This window comes from Salmo salar, chromosome ssa14, assembly GCF_905237065.1.
Source record: "Salmo salar chromosome ssa14, Ssal_v3.1, whole genome shotgun sequence".
Lineage (NCBI taxonomy): Eukaryota > Metazoa > Chordata > Actinopteri > Salmoniformes > Salmonidae > Salmo > Salmo salar.
The window spans coordinates 101,351,767-101,371,721 of NC_059455.1; the positions used below are offsets into that span (position 1 = coordinate 101,351,767).

The 19,955-nt window shown below is 51.6% G+C and overlaps 1 protein-coding gene across 3 annotated transcripts; it reads left to right on the top strand.

Moving 5' to 3' along the window:
- Positions 1-201: 201 nt before the first annotated feature.
- psmg2 (proteasome (prosome, macropain) assembly chaperone 2) lies at positions 202-19,732 on the top strand. Of its 3 annotated transcripts, XM_045695153.1 has the most exons (8): positions 202-412; positions 552-726; positions 7,534-7,592; positions 10,058-10,176; positions 10,379-10,552; positions 12,380-12,500; positions 18,959-19,039; positions 19,074-19,732. In XM_045695153.1, the coding sequence occupies exons 1-7, from the start codon at positions 353-355 to the stop codon at positions 19,037-19,039; spliced, it is 789 nt and encodes a 262-aa protein (XP_045551109.1). In that variant the 5' UTR covers positions 202-352; the 3' UTR covers positions 19,074-19,732. The 3 variants fall into 3 exon arrangements, with proteins under 3 accessions (XP_045551109.1, XP_045551108.1, XP_045551110.1); XM_045695152.1 differs by having other exon boundaries at positions 18,959-19,732; XM_045695154.1 differs by lacking the exons at positions 12,380-12,500; positions 18,959-19,039; positions 19,074-19,732 and adding an exon at positions 11,455-12,357.
- Positions 19,733-19,955: the final 223 nt, after the last annotated feature.

Below are 19,955 nucleotides of genomic sequence, written 5' to 3' on the forward strand. Positions count from 1 at the left end.
AGCGACGCGGCTAAAAATAGGCGACCGCCAGAGTCCCCTTTCAGACACAAATAATATCTCCCTCATTCTTTTATTTTAAGACTTTTATTGGAACTTTTAATGAAGGTATAAATAAATATGGAAGTTTATTTTTGTCAAATCTTATAAATATATTTAAAATGTTGACTTCTATTGCAGTACAACAATATTTTTATTCAGGCATCTGATAACGCATCAACATCGACGCCATCTATGTTCTTAAAGGCCCATTTCCAGCTTGCAAGAAGCGAAAGTAAATGGGAATTTCTTACAACCAAAATACTCTGAGAGTGGTTGACTGAACAGTAATTAAGTTGTTTAACTCTCAACACACATGATGTTTGTCGCGGCAGAAAACACCCCAACGTCTTTTAAAGACTTTACCCTGATTATGGTGAGTCGGCGGACATGCTTCCTCTGTATTTATGCTCTATCATTGTGTCTAATTGGGTTCAACGTGTGCTGCACGCTTCTACTACAGTGTCTATTCTACTGTATTGTATCTAACCAGATGTCACATTGTCTGTCTACAGCCAGCAATCTCTGTTGGAAATGTGGGGCAACTGGCAGTGGACCTGATTGTTTCTACGCTCAACATGTGTCGAGTCGGATACATCCACACTGACTGTCTCATCCCTATGGCAGGGAACAACCCTTATGCTACATTCACCCCCGAGAACGCCAACGACCTCAGTACCAATGCAGAAGGTACACTAAATATACAAAACAGTGGAGGCTGGTGGGAGGAGATATAGGAGGACAGGCATATTGTTATGGCTGGAATGGAATAGATATTAAACATGGAAACCACATGTTGACTCTGTTCCATTCCAGCCAAAACAATGTGCCTGTCCTCCTATAGCTCCTCCCACCAGCCTCCGCTGATTCAAAAATATGTGGACACCCCTTCGAATTGTAGATTTGGCCATTTCAGGCACTATAAAATTGGGCACACAGCCATGCAATCTCCATAGACAAACATTGGCAGTAAACTGGCCTTACTGAAGAGCTCAGTGACTTTCAATGTGGCACCGTCATAGGATGCCACCTTTCCAACAAGTCAGTTAATCACATTTCTGCCCTGCTACATCTGCCCTGTCCCGGAGCGTAGTGGCCAACCTGTCCCGGAGCGTCCCGGAGCGTAGTGACTATCTGTCCCGGAGCGTAGTGACTATCTGTCCCGGAGCGTAGTGACCATCTGTCCCGGAGCGTAGTGACCATCTGTCCCGGAGCGTAGTGACCATCTGTCCTGGAGCGTAGTGACCATCTGTCCCGGAGCGTAGTTGGCACCTGTCCCGGAGCGTAGTGGCCACCTGTCCCGGAGCGTAGTGGGCACCTGTCCCGGAGCGTAGTGGGCACCTGTCCCGGAGCGTAGTGGCTTACCTGTCCCGGAGCGTAGTGGGCACCTGTCCCGGAGCGTAGTGGCCAACCTGTCCCGGAGCGTCCCGGAGCGTAGTGGCCCACTGTCCCGGAGCGTAGTGGCCCACTGTCCCGGAGCGTAGTGTCCCACTGTCCCGGAGCGTAGTGGCCCACTGTCCCGGAGCGTAGTGGGCACCTGTCCCGGAGCGTAGTGGGCACCTGTCCCGGAGCGTAGTGGGCACCTGTCCCGGAGCGTAGTGGCTTACCTGTCCCGGAGCGTAGTGGCCATTTCAGGCACTATAAAATCGGGCACACAGCCATGCAATCTCCATAGACAAACATTGGCAGTAAACTGGCCTTACTGAAGAGCTCAGTGACTTTCAATGTGGCACCGTCATAGGATGCCACCTTTCCAACAAGTCAGTTAATCACATTTCTGCCCTGCTACATCTGCCCTGGTCAACTGCATCCCACTGCTGGCTTGCTTCTGAAGCTAAGCAGGGTTGGTCCTGGTCAGGCCCTGGATGGGAGACCAGATGCTGCTGGTGTTGGAGGGCCAGTAGGAGGCACCCTTTCCTCTGGTCTAAAGAAATATCCCAGTGCCCCAGGGCAGTGATTGGGGACATTGCCCTGTGTAGGGTGCCGTCTTTTAGATGGTATGTTAAACGGGTGTCCTGACTCTCTGTGGTCACGGAAGATCCCTTAGCACTTATCGTAAGAGCCCGGTGTCCTGGCTAAATTCCCAATCTGGCCCTCATACCATCATGACCACCTAATCATCCCCAGTTTACAATTGGCTCCTTCATCCCCCTCCTCTCCCCTGTAACTATTCCTCAGGTTGTTGCTGTAAATGAAAATGTGTTCTCAGTCAACTTACCTGGTAAAATAACGGTTAAATAAATAAAAAGTGCTATTATTGTGAAGTGGAAATGTCTAGGAGCAACAACGGCTCAGCGGCGATGTGGTAGGCCACAACTTCCACCGAGTGGTGAAGCCGGTAAAAATTGTCTGTCATCGGTTGCAAACCTCCCTACCGAGTTCCAAACTGCCTCTGAAAGCAACGGCAGCACAATAACTTTTCATCAGGAAAAGTGTCCCGGAGCGTCCCGGAGCGTAGTGCACCTGTCCCGGAGCGTAGTGCCACCTGTCCCGGAGCGTCCCGGAGTGTAGTGCTACCTGTCCCGGAGCGTCCCGGAGCGTAGTGCCACCTGTCCCGGAGCGTAGTGTCCCCCTGTCCCGGAGCGTAGTGTCCACCTGTCCCGGAGCGTAGTGTCTCCCGGAGCGTAGTGTCCCCCTGTCCCGGAGTGTAGTGTCCCGGAGCGTAGTGTCCCCCTGTCCCGGAGCGTAGTGCCACCTGTCCCGGAGCGTAGTGTCCTACCTGTCCCGGAGCGTAGTGTCTCCCGGAGCGTAGTGGTCCACCTGTCCCGGAGCGTAGTGGTCCACCTGTCCCGGAGCGTAGTGGTACACCTGTCCCGGAGCGTAGTGGTCCACCTGTCCCGGAGCGTAGTGTCCCCCTATCCCGGAGCGTAGTGTCCCCCTGTCCCGGAGCGTAGTGTCCCCCTGTCCCGGAGCGTAGTGTCCCCCTGTCCCGGAGCGTAGTGTCCCCCTGTCCCGGAGCGTAGTGTCCCCCTGTCCCGGAGCGTAGTGGTTGCCTGTCCCGGAGCGTAGTGGGCACCTGTCCCGGAGCGTAGTGGGCACCTGTCCCGGAGCGTAGTGGGCACCTGTCCCGGAGCGTAGTGGCTTACCTGTCCCGGAGCGTAGTGGCTTACCTGTCCCGGAGCGTAGTGGCTTACCTGTCCCGGAGCGTAGTGGCTTACCTGTCCCGGAGCGTAGTGGGCACCTGTCCCGGAGCGTAGTGGCACCTGTCCCGGGCGTAGTGGCTTACCTGTCCCGGAGCGTAGTGGGTACCTGTCCCGGAGCGTAGTGGCCAACCTGTCCCGGAGCGTCCCGGAGCGTAGTGGCCCACTGTCCCGGAGCGTAGTGGCTCACCTGTCCCGGAGCGTAGTGGCTCACCTGTCCCGGAGCGTAGTGACTATCTGTCCCGGAGCGTAGTGGCCACCTGTCCCGGAGCGTAGTGGCCCACCTGTCCCGGAGCGTAGTGTCCCCCTGTCCCGGAGCGTAGTGTCCCCCTGTCCCGGAGCGTAGTGTCCCCCTGTCCCGGAGCGTAGTGTCTCCCTGTCCCGGAGCGTAGTGTCCCCCTGTCCCGGAGCGTAGTGTCCCCCTGTCCCGGAGCGTAGTGTCCCCCTGTCCCGGAGCGTAGTGTCCCCCTGTCCCGGAGCGTAGTGGCCCCTCTGTCCCGGAGCGTAGTGGCCCCTCTGTCCCGGAGCGTAGTGGCCCCTCTGTCCCGGAGCGTAGTGTCTCACCTGTCCCGGAGCGTAGTGGGCCACCTGTCCCGGAGCTTTAGGGGGCCCACCTGTCCCGGAGCGTAGTGTCCCCCTGTCCCGGAGCGTAGTGTTTACCTGTCCCGGGCGTAGTGTCTCCCGGAGCGTAGTGTCCCCCCTGTCCCGGAGTGTAGTGTCCCGGAGCGTAGTGTCCCCCTGTCCCGGAGCGTAGTGCCACCTGTCCCGGAGCGTAGTGTCCTACCTGTCCCGGAGCGTAGTGGTACACCTGTCCCGGAGCGTAGTGGTACACCTGTCCCGGAGCGTAGTGGTCCACCTGTCCCGGAGCGTAGTGGTCCACCTGTCCCGGAGCGTAGTGGCCCCCTGTCCCGGAGCGTAGTGTCCCCCTGTCCCGGAGCGTAGTGTCCCCCTGTCCCGGAGCGTAGTGTCCCCCTGTCCCGGAGCGTAGTGTCCCCCTGTCCCGGAGCGTAGTGTCCCCCTGTCCCGGAGCGTAGTGTCCCCCTGTCCCGGAGCGTAGTGTCCCCCTGTCCCGGAGCGTAGTGTCACCCTGTCCCGGAGCGTAGTGTCCCCTGTCCCGGAGCGTAGTGGCTTACCTGTCGCGGAGCGTAGTGGCTTACCTGTCGCGGAGCCGTAGTGGCTTACCTGTCGCGGAGCGTAGTGGGCACCTGTCCCGGAGCGTAGTGGGCACCTGTCCCGGAGCGTAGTGGCTTACCTGTCCCGGAGCGTAGTGGCTTACCTGTCCCGGGCGTAGTGGCACCTGTCCCGGAGCGTAGTGGCCAACCTGTCCCGGAGCGTCCCGGAGCGTAGTGGCCCACTGTCCCGGAGCGTAGTGGTTGCCTGTCCCGGAGCGTAGTGGTTGCCTGTCCCGGAGCGTAGTGGGCACCTGTCCCGGAGCGTAGTGGGCACCTGTCCCGGAGCGTAGTGGCTTACCTGTCCCGGAGCGTAGTGGCCACCTGTCCCGGAGCGTAGTGGCCAACCTGTCCCGGAGCGTCCCGGAGCGTAGTGGCCCACTGTCCCGGAGCGTAGTGGCTCACCTTTCTCGGAGCGTAGTGACTATCTGTCCCGGAGCGTAGTGGCCACCTGTCCCGGAGCGTAGTGGCCACCTGTCCCGGAGCGTAGTGGCTTACCTGTCCCGGAGCGTAGTGGGCACCTGTCCCGGAGCGTAGTGGGCACCTGTCCCGAGCGTAGTGGGCACCTGTCCCGGAGCGTAGTGGCTTACCTGTCCCGGAGCGTAGTGGCCAACCTGTCCCGGAGCGTCCCGGAGCGTAGTGGCCCACTGTCCCGGGCGTAGTGGCTCACCTGTCCCGGGCGTAGTGGCTCACCTGTCCCGGAGCGTAGTGACCATCTGTCCCGGAGCGTAGTGGCCCCCTGTCCCGGAGCGTAGTGGCCCACCTGTCCCGGAGCGTAGTTTGTCCCTGTCCCGGAGCGTAGTTTGTCCCTGTCCCGGAGCGTAGTGTCTCCCTGTCCCGGAGCGTAGTGTCTCCCTGTCCCGGAGCGTAGTGTCCCCCTGTCCCGAGCGTAGTGTCCCCTGTCCCGGAGCGTAGTGTCCCCCTGTCCCGGAGCGTAGTGTCTCCCTGTCCCGGAGCGTAGTGTTCCCCCCTGTCCCGGAGCGTAGTGGCCCCTCTGTCCCGGAGCGTAGTGGCCCCCCTGTCCCGGAGCGTAGTGTCTCACCTGTCCCGGAGCGTAGTGTCTCACCTGTCCCGGAGCGTAGTGGGCCACCTGTCCCGGAGCTTTAGGGGTCCACCTGTCCCGGGCGTAGTGGGCCACCTGTCCCGGAGCGTAGTGGCCAACCTGTCCCGGAGATTAGTGGCCAACCTGTCCCGGAGCGTAGTGGGCCACCTGTCCCGGAGCGTAGTGGCCAACCTGTCCCGGAGCGTAGTGGCCAACCTGTCCCGGAGCGTAGTGGCCAACCTGTCCCGGAGCGTAGTGGCCTACCTGTCCCGGAGCGTAGTGGCTTACCTGTCCCGGAGCGTAGTGGCTTACCTTTCCTGGAGCGTAGTGGCCACCTGTCCCGGAGCGTAGTGGCCAACCTGTCCCGGAGCGTCCCGGAGCGTAGTGGCCAACCTGTCCCGGGCGTCCCGGAGCGTAGTGGCCAACCTGTCCCGGAGCGTCCCGTAGCGTAGTGGCCAACCTGTCCCGAGCGTCCCGGAGCGTAGTGGCCTACCTGTCCCGGAGCGTAGTGGGCACCTGTCCCGGAGCGTAGTGGGCACCTGTCCCGGAGCGTAGTGGCCAACCTGTCCCGGGCGTAGTGGCCAACCTGTCCCGGAGCGTAGTGGCCACCTGTCCCGGAGCGTAGTGGCCAACCTGTCCCGGAGCGTAGTGGCCAACCTGTCCCGGAGCGTAGTGGCCAACCTGTCCCGGAGCGTAGTGGCCAACCTGTCCCGGAGCGTAGTGGCCAACCTGTCCCGGAGCGTAGTGGCCAACCTGTCCCGGAGCGTAGTGGGCCAACCTGTCCCGGAGCGTCCGGCAGTGGCTTACCTGTCCCGGGCGTAGTGGGCACCTGTCCCGGAGCGTAGTGGCTTACCTGTCCCGGAGCGTAGTGGCTTACCTGTCCCGGAGCGTAGTGGCCACCTGTCCCGGAGCGTAGTGGCCAACCTGTCCCGGAGCGTCCCGGAGCGTAGTGGCCAACCTGTCCCGGGCGTAGTGGCCAACCTGTCCCGGAGCGTAGTGGCCAACCTGTCCCGGAGCGTAGTGGCCAACCTGTCCCGGAGCGTAGTGGCCAACCTGTCCCGGAGCGTAGTGGCCAACCTGTCCCGGAGCGTAGTGGGTAACCTGTCCCGGAGCGTAGTGGGCCAACCTGTCCCGGCGCGTCCCGGAGCGTAGTGGGCCAACCTGTCCCGGAGCGTAGTGGGCCAACCTGTCCCGGAGCGTAGTGGCCTACCTGTCCCGGAGCGTAGTGGCCTACCTGTCCCAGAGCGTAGTGGCCCACTGTCCCGGAGCGTAGTTTTCCTGTCCCGGAGCGTAGTGTCTCCCTGTCCCGAAGCGTAGTGCTACCTGTAAAGGTGGGAATAACGGTCTGGGGCTGTTTTTCATGGTTTGGGCCGTTAGTTCCAGTGAAGGGAAATATTAACGCTACAGCATTTAATTTACATTGTAGGTGATTCGGTTCTTCCAACTTTGTGGCAACAATTTGGAGAAGGCCCTTTCCTGTTTCAGCATGACAATGCCCCCATGCACAAAGCGAGGTCCATACAGAAATGGTTTGTCAAGATTGGTGTGGAAGAACTTGACTGGCCTGCAGATAGCCCTGACCTCAACCCCATCAAACATCTTTGTGATGACTTGGAATGCTGTCTGCGAGCCAGTCCTAATCACCCAACATCAGTGCCCGACCTCAGTAATGCTCTTGTGGCTGAGTGAAAGTAAGTCCCCGCAGCAATATTCCAAAGTCTAGTGGAAAGCCTTCCCAGAAGAGTGGAGACTGTTATAGACGCAAAGGGTGGACCAACTCTCTATTGGGGCTCCCGAGTGGCGCAGCGGTCTAAGGCACTGCATCTCAGTGTTAGAGGCGTCACTACAGATCCTGGTTCGATTTCAGGCTGTATCACATCCGGCTGTGATTGGGAGTCCCGTAGGGCGGCGCACAATTGGCCCAGCGTTGTCCGGGTTTGGCCGGAGCAGGCCGTCCATTATAAATAAGAATTTGTTCTTAACTGACTAGTTAAATTAAAAACAAGCAGGTGTCCACATACTTTTGGTCTTGTAGTGAAATAGGGTAGTTGTCTATGTAACACTGTACTGTTAATGATCATAATATACAATAGTCATCGCTTCAGTCACATTGACATGGAATGAGATTCTCTCCTCTCTTGAACAGTGTACTCTTCTCCAGAGTTGAGGTTGGCAGTTCTTCAGATCAGAACCCCAATTATCCAGGTAACGTAACAGGTTGGCTTCATTTAACCCATTCTATTTGTAACAGAGTTAAGAATGTACCATAATCCTTAAAGGGGAAGCTCAACCAAAAACACTTCTGGTCCCTTTATAACACTTGTCTGGCTGTTTGTCAGTACCCCAGACCGTTTTTAGGGTCATTGTTTGAGTATTTAGATTTCTGTATTTTTATATCAACATGCTGAATTTCTAAAATCACCTAAAATGCTTTGAATACGGTGTATTTATTGTTACATAAATAAAGATTGGTGTCTCAGCATTGAATTGCCAAATAAATGTGTTTTAATGTAAAAATTATTTAAAAAACAAAGACCTATTTTGTGCGCAAAGGTCTTCCATATAAATCTGTAATCTGGTAAAAACTCTCATGGTTCTAAAATGGATAATTATAGGAGGCGGGACGAAGGAGCGTCTTACTATTGGTCTTCAAGAAAGGAAATCAGAACGAAAGGAAGTTAACAAAGATGGTAGCTAGCTAGGCTAGCGGTTAGTAGTCTGAAGTAAAGTAAGGCTAGGCTAGCGGTTAGTAGCCTGAAGTAAAGTAAGGCTAGCTAGGCTAGCGGTTAGTAGCCTGAAGTAAAGTAAGGCTAGCTAGGCTAGCGGTTAGTAGCCTGAAGTAAAGTAAGGCTAGGCTAGCGGTTAGTAGTCTGAAGTAAAGTAAGGCTAGCTAGGCTAGCGGTTAGTAGCCTGAAGTAAAGTAAGGCTAGCTAGGCTAGCGGTTAGTAGCCTGAAGTAAGGCTAAGCTAGGCTAGCGGTTAGTAGCCTGAAGTAAAGTAAGGCTAGCTAGGCTAGCGGTTAGTAGTCTGAAGTAAAGTAAGGCTAGCTAGGCTAGCGGTTAGTAGTCTGAAGTAAGGGCTAGCTGAGTAGCCTGAAGAAAGTAAGGCTAGCTAGGCTAGCGGTTAGTAGTCTGAAGTAAAGTAAGGCTAGCTAGGCTAGCGGTTAGTAGCCTGAAGTAAAGTAAGGCTAGCTAGGCTAGCGGTTAGTAGTCTGAAGTAAAGTAAGGCTAGGCTAGCGGTTAGTAGTCTGAAGTAAAGTAAGGCTAGCTAGGCTAGCGGTTAGTAGTCTGAAGTAAAGTAAGGCTAGCTAGGCTAGCGGTTAGTAGTCTGAAGTAAAGTAAGGCTAGGCTAGCGTTAGTCTGAGGCTAGCCGGTTAGTAGTCTGAAGTAAAGTAAGGCTAGCTAGGCTAGCAGTTAGTAGTCTGAAGTAAAGCAAGGCTAGCTAGGCTAGCGGTTGGTAGCCTGAAGTAAAGTAAGGCTAGCTAGGCCAGCGGTTAGTAGTCAGTAGTAAAGTGGCTAGCTAAGCGGGCGGTAGTAGTCTGAAGTAAAGTAAGGCTAGCTAGGCTAGCGGTTAGTAGTCTGAAGTAAAGTAAGGCTAGCTAGGCTAGCGGTTAGTAGTCTGAAGTAAAGTAAGGCTAGCTAGGCTAGCGGTTAGTAGCCTGAAGTAAAGTAAGGCTAGCTAGGCTAGCGGTTAGTAGCCTGAAGTAAAGTAAGGTTAGCTAGGCTAGCGGTTAGTAGTCTGAAGTAAAGTAAGGCTAGCTAGGCTAGCGGTTAGTAGCCTGAAGTAAAGTAAGGCTAGCTAGGCTAGCGGTTAGTAGCCTGAAGTAAAGTAAGGCTAGGCTAGCGGTTAGTAGCCTGAAGTAAAGTAAGGCTAGCTAGGCTAGCGGTTAGTAGTCTGAAGTAAAGTAAGGCTAGCTAGGCTAGCGGTTAGTAGTCTGAAGTAAAGTAAGGCTAGGCTAGCGGTTAGTAGCCTGAAGTAAAGTAAGGCTAGCTAGGCTAGCGGTTAGTAGTCTGAAGTAAAGTAAGGCTAGCTAGGCTAGCGGTTAGTAGCCTGAAGTAAAGTAAGGCTAGCTAGGCTAGCGGTTAGTAGCCTGAAGTAAAGTAAGGCTAGCTAGGCTAGCGGTTAGTAGCCTGAAGTAAAGTAAGGCTAGCTAGGCTAGCGGTTAGTAGCCTGAAGTAAAGTAAGGCTAGAGGCTAGCGGTTAGTAGCCTGAAGTAAAGTAAGGCTAGCTAGAGAACAGGGGTTGAGGGAACAGGGGTTGAGGGAACAGGGGTTGAGGGAACAGGGGTTGAGGGAACAGGGGTTGAGGGAACAGGGGCTGAGGGAACAGGGGTTGAGGGAACAGGGGTTGAGGGAACAGGGGCTGAGGGAACAGGGGTTGAGGGAACAGTGGAGGATGAGAAGCTGCTCACTGACATTGGTTTCACATGGATACGGTTATGCTGTCCAGTTTATGGTTATGCTGTCCAGTTTACGGTTATGCTGTCCAGTTTACGGTTATGCTGTCCAGTTTACGGTTATGCTGTCCAGTTTACGGTTATGCTGTCCAGTTTACGGTTATGCTGTCCAGTTTACGGTTATGCTGTCCAGTTTATGGTTATGCTGTCCAGTTTACGGTTAACTTGGGAGAGGAGAACTCTTTTTACTATCATATAGGTCCTTTCTGTTGCAGACAAAGTCCAAGAAGTTCTGTAAGCTGATGGTGTCTTGGATCAAAGCCAGCGGTTTCTCCAGAACTGTAGTACTGTCCAGCAGTCATGCTTACCAGAGGGATGACCAACAGCTACTGGGGTACACAACTGCTACCTACCAAAATTACTATATTCAACTAGACTTTTTTTCCATTTCATTTGTCACATGAATATATTGAGTGCATAGCAGAGAGCTCTGACTGACCAAATCCGACATAAAATATATAAAAAGTATTTCGATATCACTGTCCGTGTTCCAATATTCCACCAATGAACACGAAAGATGAAACCCTTGCTTGCAGCACTCCCCTGCGTTACCTGCAGACTCCCTCCATGCAGAAGGTGACTGGCGACCGGCTGAAGGAGATGGAGTGGAGGGAGATGGAGACGGTATCGACCTTCCCTGGAGTTACTGACTCAGAGCGGCGCCTCTACATACCTGGAGGGGGCGCCACTAAACGCCTCTTCACTGACAGGTACAGGACAGACTGACTGGGGTGTAGGTAGAGTCACCTCTGAACACTGATACGGGACCATATTGGTTTTTACCCATATGATGGTTAGGAGTGGGGCTAAGGCTGATTCTAGGTCTGGATACGGGGACAACTTCTCTTCTACCTTGAACTACAGGGGATGGGTTAGTGGGTGGTCGTAGACATTAGACATTACAGGCTATATCATCCTCACACGTGCAGTGTGGAACGTTGAACGCTACGTCTGATAAAGAGGAATATGCTTACCTTGCACAAAAAGTTCACTTAGGTGCACTATGCAGAAATCACCATTTCCTGGTTGTTAAAATTCTAATAGTTGTCATGTTTTCAGTTTGTGTCAAAACAAGCGAGTCTAGTTTAGAGAATCACTGTACCATCTAAACCGCTGTGAAATAGCTTTTCCATAACCATATTGTATTTTCAGATGTTTGAGGCTGGTTTACCGAACAGAAAGTAAAAGACACAAAAACTACATTTAAGAATGGGAAGTATAATATCTGCCGTGTCTTAGACTGGCTTTCAATGAGAATGACAAATGTATAACTCATGTGGATTTGGTTGGTCGCCCAAAAAGTTACGTATTGTGGCTTTAAGGTTTTCTCCATGTTGGCTCTCTGTTCCAGCTGGGCTGAGGACATTCCTCTCCATTTTGGCTCTGTTCCAGCTGGGCTGAGGACATTCCTCTCCATGGTGTTGTCTCTGTGTTCCAGCTGGGCTGAGGACATTCCTCTCCATGTTGTCTGTGTTCCAGCTGGGCTGAGGACATTCCTCTCCATGGTGTTGTCTCTGTGTTCCAGCTGGGCTGAGGACATTCCTCTCCATGTTGTCTGTGTTCCAGCTGGGCTGAGGACATTCCTCTCCATGGTGTTGTCTCTCTGTTCCAGCTGTGCTGAGGACATTCCTCTCCATGTTGTCTCTCTGTTCCAGCTGTGCTGAGGACATTCCTCTCCATGGTGTTGTCTCTGTGTTCCAGCTGGGCTGAGGACATTCCTCTCCATGTTGTCTGTGTTCCAGCTGGGCTGAGGACATTCCTCTCCATGGTGTTGTCTCTGTGTTCCAGCTGTGCTGAGGACATTCCTCTCCATGTTGTCTCTCTGTTCCAGCTGTGCTGAGGACATTCCTCTCCATGTTGTCTCTGTGTTCCAGCTGTGCTGAGGACATTCCTCTCCATGTTGTCTCTCTGTTCCAGCTGTGCTGAGGACATTCCTCTCCATGTTGTCTCTGTGTTCCAGCTGGGCTGAGGACATTCCTCTCCATGTTGTCTCTGTGTTCCAGCTGGGCTGAGGACATTCCTCTCCATGGTGTTGTCTCTGTGTTCCAGCTGGGCTGAGGACATTCCTCTCCATGGTGTTGTCTCTGTGTTCCAGCTGGGCTGAGGACATTCCTCTCCATGGTGTTGTCTCTGTGTTCCAGCTGGGCTGAGGACATTCCTCTCCATGTTGTCTCTCTGTTCCAGCTGGGCTGAGGACATTCCTCTCCATGTTGTCTGTGTTCCAGCTGTGCTGAGGACATTCTCTCCATGTTGTCTCTCTGTTCCAGCTGGGCTGATGACATTCCTCTCCATGTCGTCTCTGTGTTCCAGCTGTGCTGAGGACATTCCTCTCCATGTTGTCGTCTCTGTGTTCCAGCTGTGCTGAGGACATTCCTCTCCATGGTGTTGTCTCTGTGTTCCAGCTGTGCTGAGGACATTCCTCTCCATGGTGTTGTCTCTGTGTTCCAGCTGGGCTGAGGACATTCCTCTCCATGTTGTCGTCTCTGTGTTCCAGCTGTGCTGAGGACATTCCTCTCCATGTTGTCTCTCTGTTCCAGCTGTGCTGAGGACATTCCTCTGGCGGTGGTGCTGATCTTCTGCTCTGAAGGAGACAACATCCCAGATGCCTTCACTCTCCTGAACCACCTCAACACCTGGCTCCACCTAGTGGACCCTCCTGTAAGTGCTACCGTATGACTACAGCCAGATGGTGTTATGGTTGCTTGTGTATTTACATTTGAGTTATTTAGCAGACACTCCTATCCAGAGCAACTTAGTCAGTGCATTCAACTAAGTTAAGGAGGGAAAAACAAGTACATGTCACATTCATTGCAAGTTCACCCTTTGAAATAGTCACTATCAGCAGACTCATTTTATTTGTCACGTGCCGAATATAACCGGTGTGGACGTTATTGGGAAATGCCGAATATAACCGGTGTAGACGTTACTGGGAAATGCCGAATATAACCGGTGTGGACGTTACTGGGAAATGCCGAATATAACCGGTGTAGACGCTACTGGGAAATACCGAATATAACCGGTGTAGACGCTACTGGGAAATGCCGAATATAACCGGTGTAGACGCTACTGGGAAATGCCGAATATAACCGGTGTAGACGCTACTGGGAAATGCCGAATATAACCGGTGTAGACGTTATTGGGAAATGCCGAATATAACCGGTGTGGACGTTACTGGGAAATGCCGAATATAACCGGTGTGGACGTTACTGGGAAATGCCGAATATAACCGGTGTGGACGTTACTGGGAAATGCCGAATATAACCGGTGTGGACGCTACTGGGAAATGCCGAATATAACCGGTGTGGACGCTACTGGGAAATGCCGAATATAACCGGTGTGGACGTTACTGGGAAATGCCGAATATAACCGGTGTGGACGTTACTGGGAAATGCCGAATATAACCGGTGTGGACGTTACTGGGAAATGCCGAATATAACCGGTGTGGACGCTACTGGGAAATGCCGAATATAACCGGTGTGGACGCTACTGGGAAATGCCGAATATAACCGGTGTGGACGTTACTGGGAAATGCCGAATATAACCGGTGTGGACGTTACTGGGAAATGCCGAATATAACCGGTGTGGACGTTACTGGGAAATGCCGAATATAACCGGTGTGGACGCTACTGGGAAATGCCGAATATAACCGGTGTGGACGCTACTGGGAAATCCTTACTTATGAGCCCTTAACCAACAATGCAGAGTAAAAAAAAGAAAGTTAAACATCTGCTAAATAAACTAAAGTAAAAATAGACAATACAATAACGAGGCTATATACTGTGGGTACCGTTACCGAGTCAATGTACAGGTTAGTTGAGGTAATATGTACATGTAGGTAGCGGTAAAGTGACTATGCATAGATAATACAATGCTGCCACCTGTTTATGTCAATGTACGGTATGTGCGTGTGGCGTCAGTATGCCTGTGTGCTGGAGTATCAGTGTAGTGGGTTAGTCCAGTCAGTGTACATCAAGCCTGTGCTGGAGTCCCAGAAATAAGCAGAATAAAATAAGGGGGTCAATGTAAATAGTCTGATGGCTTGGGGGTAAGAAGCTGTTCAGCAGTCTGATGGCTTGGGGGTAAGAAGCTGTTCAGCAGTCTGGTGGCTTGGGGGTAGAAGCTGTTCAGCAGTCTGATGGCTTGGGGGTAAGAAGCTGTTCAGCAGTCTGGTGGCTTGGGGGTAGAAGCTGTTCAGCAGTCTGATGGCTTGGGGGTAAGAAGCTGTTCAGCAGTCTGATGGCTTGGGGGTAAGAAGCTGTTCAGCAGTCTGATGGCTTGGGGGTAGAAGCTGTTCAGCAGTCTGATGGCTTGGGGGTAGAAGCTGTTCAGCAGTCTGATGGCTTGGGGGTAGAAGCTGTTCAGCAGTCTGATGGCTTGGGGGTAGAAGCTGTTCAGCAGTCTGGTGGCTTGGGGGTAGAAGCTGTTCAGCAGTCTGATGGCTTGGGGGTGGAAGCTGTTCAGCAGTCTGATGGCTTGGGGGTAGAAGCTGTTCAGCAGCCTGATGGCTTGGGGGTAGAAGCTGTTCAGCAGTCTGGTGGCTTGGGGGTAGAAGCTGTTCAGCAGTCTGGTGGCTTGGGGGTAGAAGCTGTTCAGCAGCCTGATGGCTTGGGGGTAGAAGCTGTTCAGCAGTCTGGTGGCTTGGGGGTAGAAGCTGTTCAGCAGTCTGGTGGCTTGGGGGTAGAAGCTGTTCAGCAGCCTGGTGGCTTGGGGGTAGAAGCTGTTCAGCAGTCTGATGGCTTGGGGGTAGAAGCTGTTCAGCAGTCTGATGGCTTGGGGGTAGAAGCTGTTCAGCAGCCTGGTGGCTTGGGGGTAGAAGCTGTTCAGCAGCCTGGTGGCTTGGGGGTAGAAGCTGTTCAGCAGTCTGGTGGCTTGGGGGTAGAAGCTGTTCAGCAGTCTGATGGCTTGGGGGTAGAAGCTGTTCAGCAGTCTGATGGCTTGGGGGTAGAAGCTGTTCAGCAGTCTGATGGCTTGGCGGTAGAAGCTGTTCAGCAGTCTGATGGCTTGGCGGTAGAAGCTGTTCAGCAGTCTGGTGGCTTGGGGGGTAGAAGCTGTTCAGCAGTCTGATGGCTGGGGGGTAGAAGCTGTTTAGCAGTCTGATGGCTTGGGGGTAGAAGTTGTTCAGCAGTCTGGTGGCTTGGGGGGTAGAAGCTGTTCAGCAGTCTGATGGCTGGGGGGTAGAAGCTGTTTAGGAGCCTTTTGGTCCCAGACTTGGCGCTTAGGTACCGCTTGCTGTGCGGTAGTAGAGAGAACAGTCTATGACTTGGGTGGATGGAGTCTTTGACAATTTTTAGGGCCTTCCTCTGACACCGCCTGGTGTAGAGGTCCTGAATGGCAGGAAGATTGGCCCCAGTGATGTACTGGGCCGTACGCACTACCCTCTGTAGCGCCTTGTGGTGGGATGCTGAGCAGTTGCCACACCAGGTGGTGAAGCAACCAGTCAGGATGCTCTCGATGGTGCAGCTGTAGAACTTTTTGAGGATCTGAGGACCCATGCCAAATCTTTTCAGCCTCCTGAGGGGGAATAGGTGTGGTCGTGTCAACTTCACAACTATGTTGGTGTGTTCACCAAGGAACTTGAAGGTTTCGACATGCTCGATTTCACTACAGCCCCGTCGACGTGAATGGGGGCGTGCCCTCCTTTTCCTGTAATCCACGATCAGCTCCTTTGTCTTTCTCATGTTGAGGGAGAGGTGGTTGTCCTGGCATCACATTGCCAGGTCTCTGACCTCCCCCCTATAGGCTGTCTCATCGTTATCAGGCCTACCTCCGTCGTGTTGTCGGCAAACTTAATGATGGTGTTGGAGTCTTGCGTGGCTGTGGGAGGTACAGGGGGGGACTGAGCACGCATCCCTGAGAGGCCCTCGTGTTGAGGGTCAGTGTGGTGGATGTGTTGTTGCCTACCCTTACCACCTGGGGGTGGTCCGTCAGGAAGTCCAGGATCCAGTAGCACAGGAAGGTGTTTAGTCCCAGGGTCCTTAGCTTAGTGATGAGCTTTGTGGGCACTATGGTGTTGAACGCTGAGCTGTAGTCAATGAACAGCATTCCCTCGTAGGTGTTCCTTTTTCGAGGTGGGAAAGGGCAGTGTGGAGTGCAATAGAGATTGATTCATCTGTGGATCTGTTTGGGCGGTATGCAAATTGGAGTGGTCCATGGTGTCTGGGATGATGGTGTTGATGTGAGCCATGACCAGCCTTTCAAAGCATTTCATGGCTACAGATGTGAGTCCTACAGTGCGATAGTCATTTAGACAGGTGACCTTGGCGTTCTTGGGCACAGGCACTACGTTAGTCTGCTTGAAACATGTAGGTATTACAGACTCCGACAGGGGAGGGTGAAAATGTTAGTGAAGACACTTGCCAGCTGGTCACCGCATGCTCTGAGTACGCGTCCTGGTAATTTACATTTTAGTCATTTAGCAGACACTCGTATCCAGAGCGACTTACAGTAGTGAATGCATACATTTCATACATTTTTTCGTACTGGTACCCCGTGGGAATCGAACCCACAACCCTGGCGTTGCAAATATCATGCTCTACCAACTGAGCCACACGTAATCAGATCATCTGGCCCTGCGACCTTGTGAATGTTAACCTCTATGGGCTAGGTGGGACGCTAGCGTGCCACCCGTGGTGCACTCCATCAACAGCAGGTGCATTTCAAGAGCGGCAAATTTGAATCCAAATAAATGTCAAAATTCAAATTTTTCAAACATACAACTATTTTACACCCTTTGAAAGATAAACATCTCCTTAATCTAACCACGTTTTACGATTTCAAAAAGGTTTTACGGCGAAAGCATAAATTTAGAGTATGTTAGGACAGTACATTTACAAGAGTTGTGTGTAATGTTTTGTCAAGTCAAAGACAGGGTCACCAAAACCATAAAACCAGCTAAAATGGTGCACTAACCTTTTACAATCTCCATCAGATGACACTCCTAGGACATTATGTTAGACAATGCATGCATTTTTTGTTCTATCAAGTTCATATTTATATCCAAAAACAGCGTTTTACTATGGCATTGATGTTGAGGAAATCGTTTCCCTCCAATAACCGGCAGTCAAGTCAGCGTCACAAATTAAATAATTAAAATTAGAAAACATTGGTAAAATATTATATTGTCATTTAAAGAATTATAGATTTACATCTCTTGAACGCAATCAACTTGCCAGATTTAAAAATAACCTTACTGGGAAATCACACTTTGCAATAATCTGAGCACTGCGCCCAGAAAAATACGCGTTGCGATACAGACTAGACGTCATGTTGGGGAGATCTAAAATCGAAAATACTATGTAAATAATCCATTACCTTTGATTCTCTTCATCAGATGTCACTTCCAGGTATCACAGGTCCATAACGAATGTAGTTTTGTTCAAAAAAGCTCATCATTTATGTCCAAAAATCTCCGTCTTGTTAGCACATGATCTAAGCCAGCCGGACTTCTCGTCATGAACGAGGGGAAAAAATATATTTACGTTCGTTCAAACATGTCAAACGTTGTATAGCATAAATCATTAGGGCCTTTTTAACCAGAACATGAATAATATTCAAGGTGGACGAATGCATACTCTTTTATAACGTATTGGAACGAGGGTACCCAACATGAACTCGCGCGCCAGGTGTCTAATGGGACATCATCGTTCCATGGCTCTTGTTCGGTCAGATCTCCCTCCAGAAGACTCAAAACACTTTGTAAAGGCTGGTGACATCTAGTGGAAGCAATAGGAAGTGCCAAAATATTCCTCAGCCCCTGTGTTTTTCAATGGGATAGGTTTAAAGTCAATATAACACATCAGGTATCCACTTCCTGTCAGAAAATGTCTCAGGGTTTTGCCTGCCAAATGATTTCTGTTATACTCACAGACACCATTCAAACAGTTTTAGAAACTTTAGAGTGTTTTCTATCCATATATAATAAGTATATGCATATTCTAGTTACCGGGTAGGATTAGTAACCAGATTAAATCGGGTACATTTTTTTTATCCAGACGTGCAAATGCTGCCCCCTAGCCCTAACAGGTTAACCTGTTTAAAAGGTCTTACTCCCATTTGGCTACAGAGGGCGTGATCAAACAGTCGTCCGGAACAGCTGGTGCTCTCACGCATGGTTCAGTGTTTCTTGCCTCGACGCATGGAAGGCATTTAGCGCCTGTTAAGCTTGCTTCACTGGGCAGCTCTTTGTTGGGTTTCCCTTGGTAATCCATGATAGTTTGCCCTGTCACATCCGGCGAGCGTCAGTCGATGTAGTACAATTTGATCTTAGTCCTGTATTGATGCTTTGCCTGTTTGATGGTTCGTCGGATGGCATAGCGGGATTTCTTATTAGCGTCCGGATTAGTGTCCCGCTCCTTGAAAGTGGCATCTTTTAGTGCCGTGCGGATGTTGCCTGTAATCCATGGCTTCTGGTTGGGATATGTACGTACAGTCACTGTGGGGGCGAGGTCGTCGATGCACTTATTGATGAAGCCGGTGACTGATGTGGTGTACTCCTCAATGCCATCGAACCGCTTCCGTATTGAGCACATCACTGGTACTTCCTTTAAGTTTTTGCCTGTAAGCAGGAATCAGGAGGATAGTTATGGTCAGACTTGCCAAATGGCGGGTGAGGGAGAGTTTCTCTGTGTGGGAGTAAAGGTGAACGATATTTAAAATAAAAAATTAACTATCTAGTTGCACGTGACATGCTGGTAGAAATGACGTATAACACATTTCAGTTTCTCTGAATTAAAATCCCCGGCTCTAGGAGCACTGCATCTGGGTCAGCATTTTTTTGTTTGCTTATGCCCTTATTCAGCCCGTTGGTGGTAAATAGACAGCTACAAAGAATATAGATAAACTCTGTTGGTAAATAGTGTGGTCTACAGTTTATCATGAGGTACTCTACCTCAGGCGAGCAAAACCTTGAGACTTCCTTTATATTAGAGATTGTTCACCAGCTGTTGACAGACACACACACCACCCCCTCCCTGATCTTACAGGAGGCTGCTGTTCTGTCTTGCCGAGGCACAGAAAAAACAGCTAACTGTATATTATCCATGTCGTTGTTCAGCCGCGACTCTGAAACACAGGATATTAGTTATTCATGTCCCGTTTATACATTCCATCCTTCATAGGCCCAGACGCAGCCAAGGTGGAGGATACCAGCATCGTGGAGGCTTCTCTTTGGCAGTGGAATCCCCCCTGCACTCTTCTAAATCACCCAGTGGCATCCCCCCTGCACTCTTCTAAATCACCCAGTGGCATCCCCCCTGCACTCTTCTAAATCACCCAGTGGCATCCCCCCTGCACTCTCCTAAATCACCCAGTGGCATCCCCCCTGCACTCTCCTAAATCACCCAGTGGAATCTCCCCTTCCCCAACGCTCCTAAATCACCCAGTGGCATCCCCCCTGCACTCTCCTAAATCACCCAGTGGCATCCCCCCTGCACTCTCCTAAATCACCCAGTGGCATCCCCCCTGCACTCTCCTAAATCACCCAGTGGCATCCCCCCTGCACTCTCCTAAATCAACCAGTGGAATCTCCCCTTCCCCAACTCTCCTAAATCACCCAGTGGAATCTCCCCTTCCCCAACGCTCCTAAATCACCCAGTGGAATCTCCCCTTCCCCAACGCTCCTAAATCACCCAGTGGAATCTCCCCTTCCCCAACGCTCCTAAATCACCCAGTGGAATCTCCCCTTCCCCAACTCTCTCTTCAATCCCCCCCCCAGAGATTGGGGACTCGACCCAGATTATAGATGGGTCTGAATGCTTAGGAAATGGATAACACCATCTTTGGTGTTATGAGTCCAGGTTTATAGACCTGAAGTGTGCCTAGTGTTTGTCATTACCTACCCTGGTGATGAGAATCAATATTTACTGTCTGGTTATTAAAAGTATTAAATCATCTCTGGTGTCCAGTGTCAGTTAATGCAAGCTTTGTAGAGAATGTGTGCCCTTATAAGGGCACTACTTTTGACCTGGTCTATAGGGAATATGGTGCCATTTGGTACATAACCTTTGTTCATTCATGAAGCTGGTGTTGACACCCTCCATGAAAAATGATACAACAAATAGGTTGGAGAAAAAAAAGAGATTCATTGGCCTTGGTTCATTTTCTGTGAAGAACATG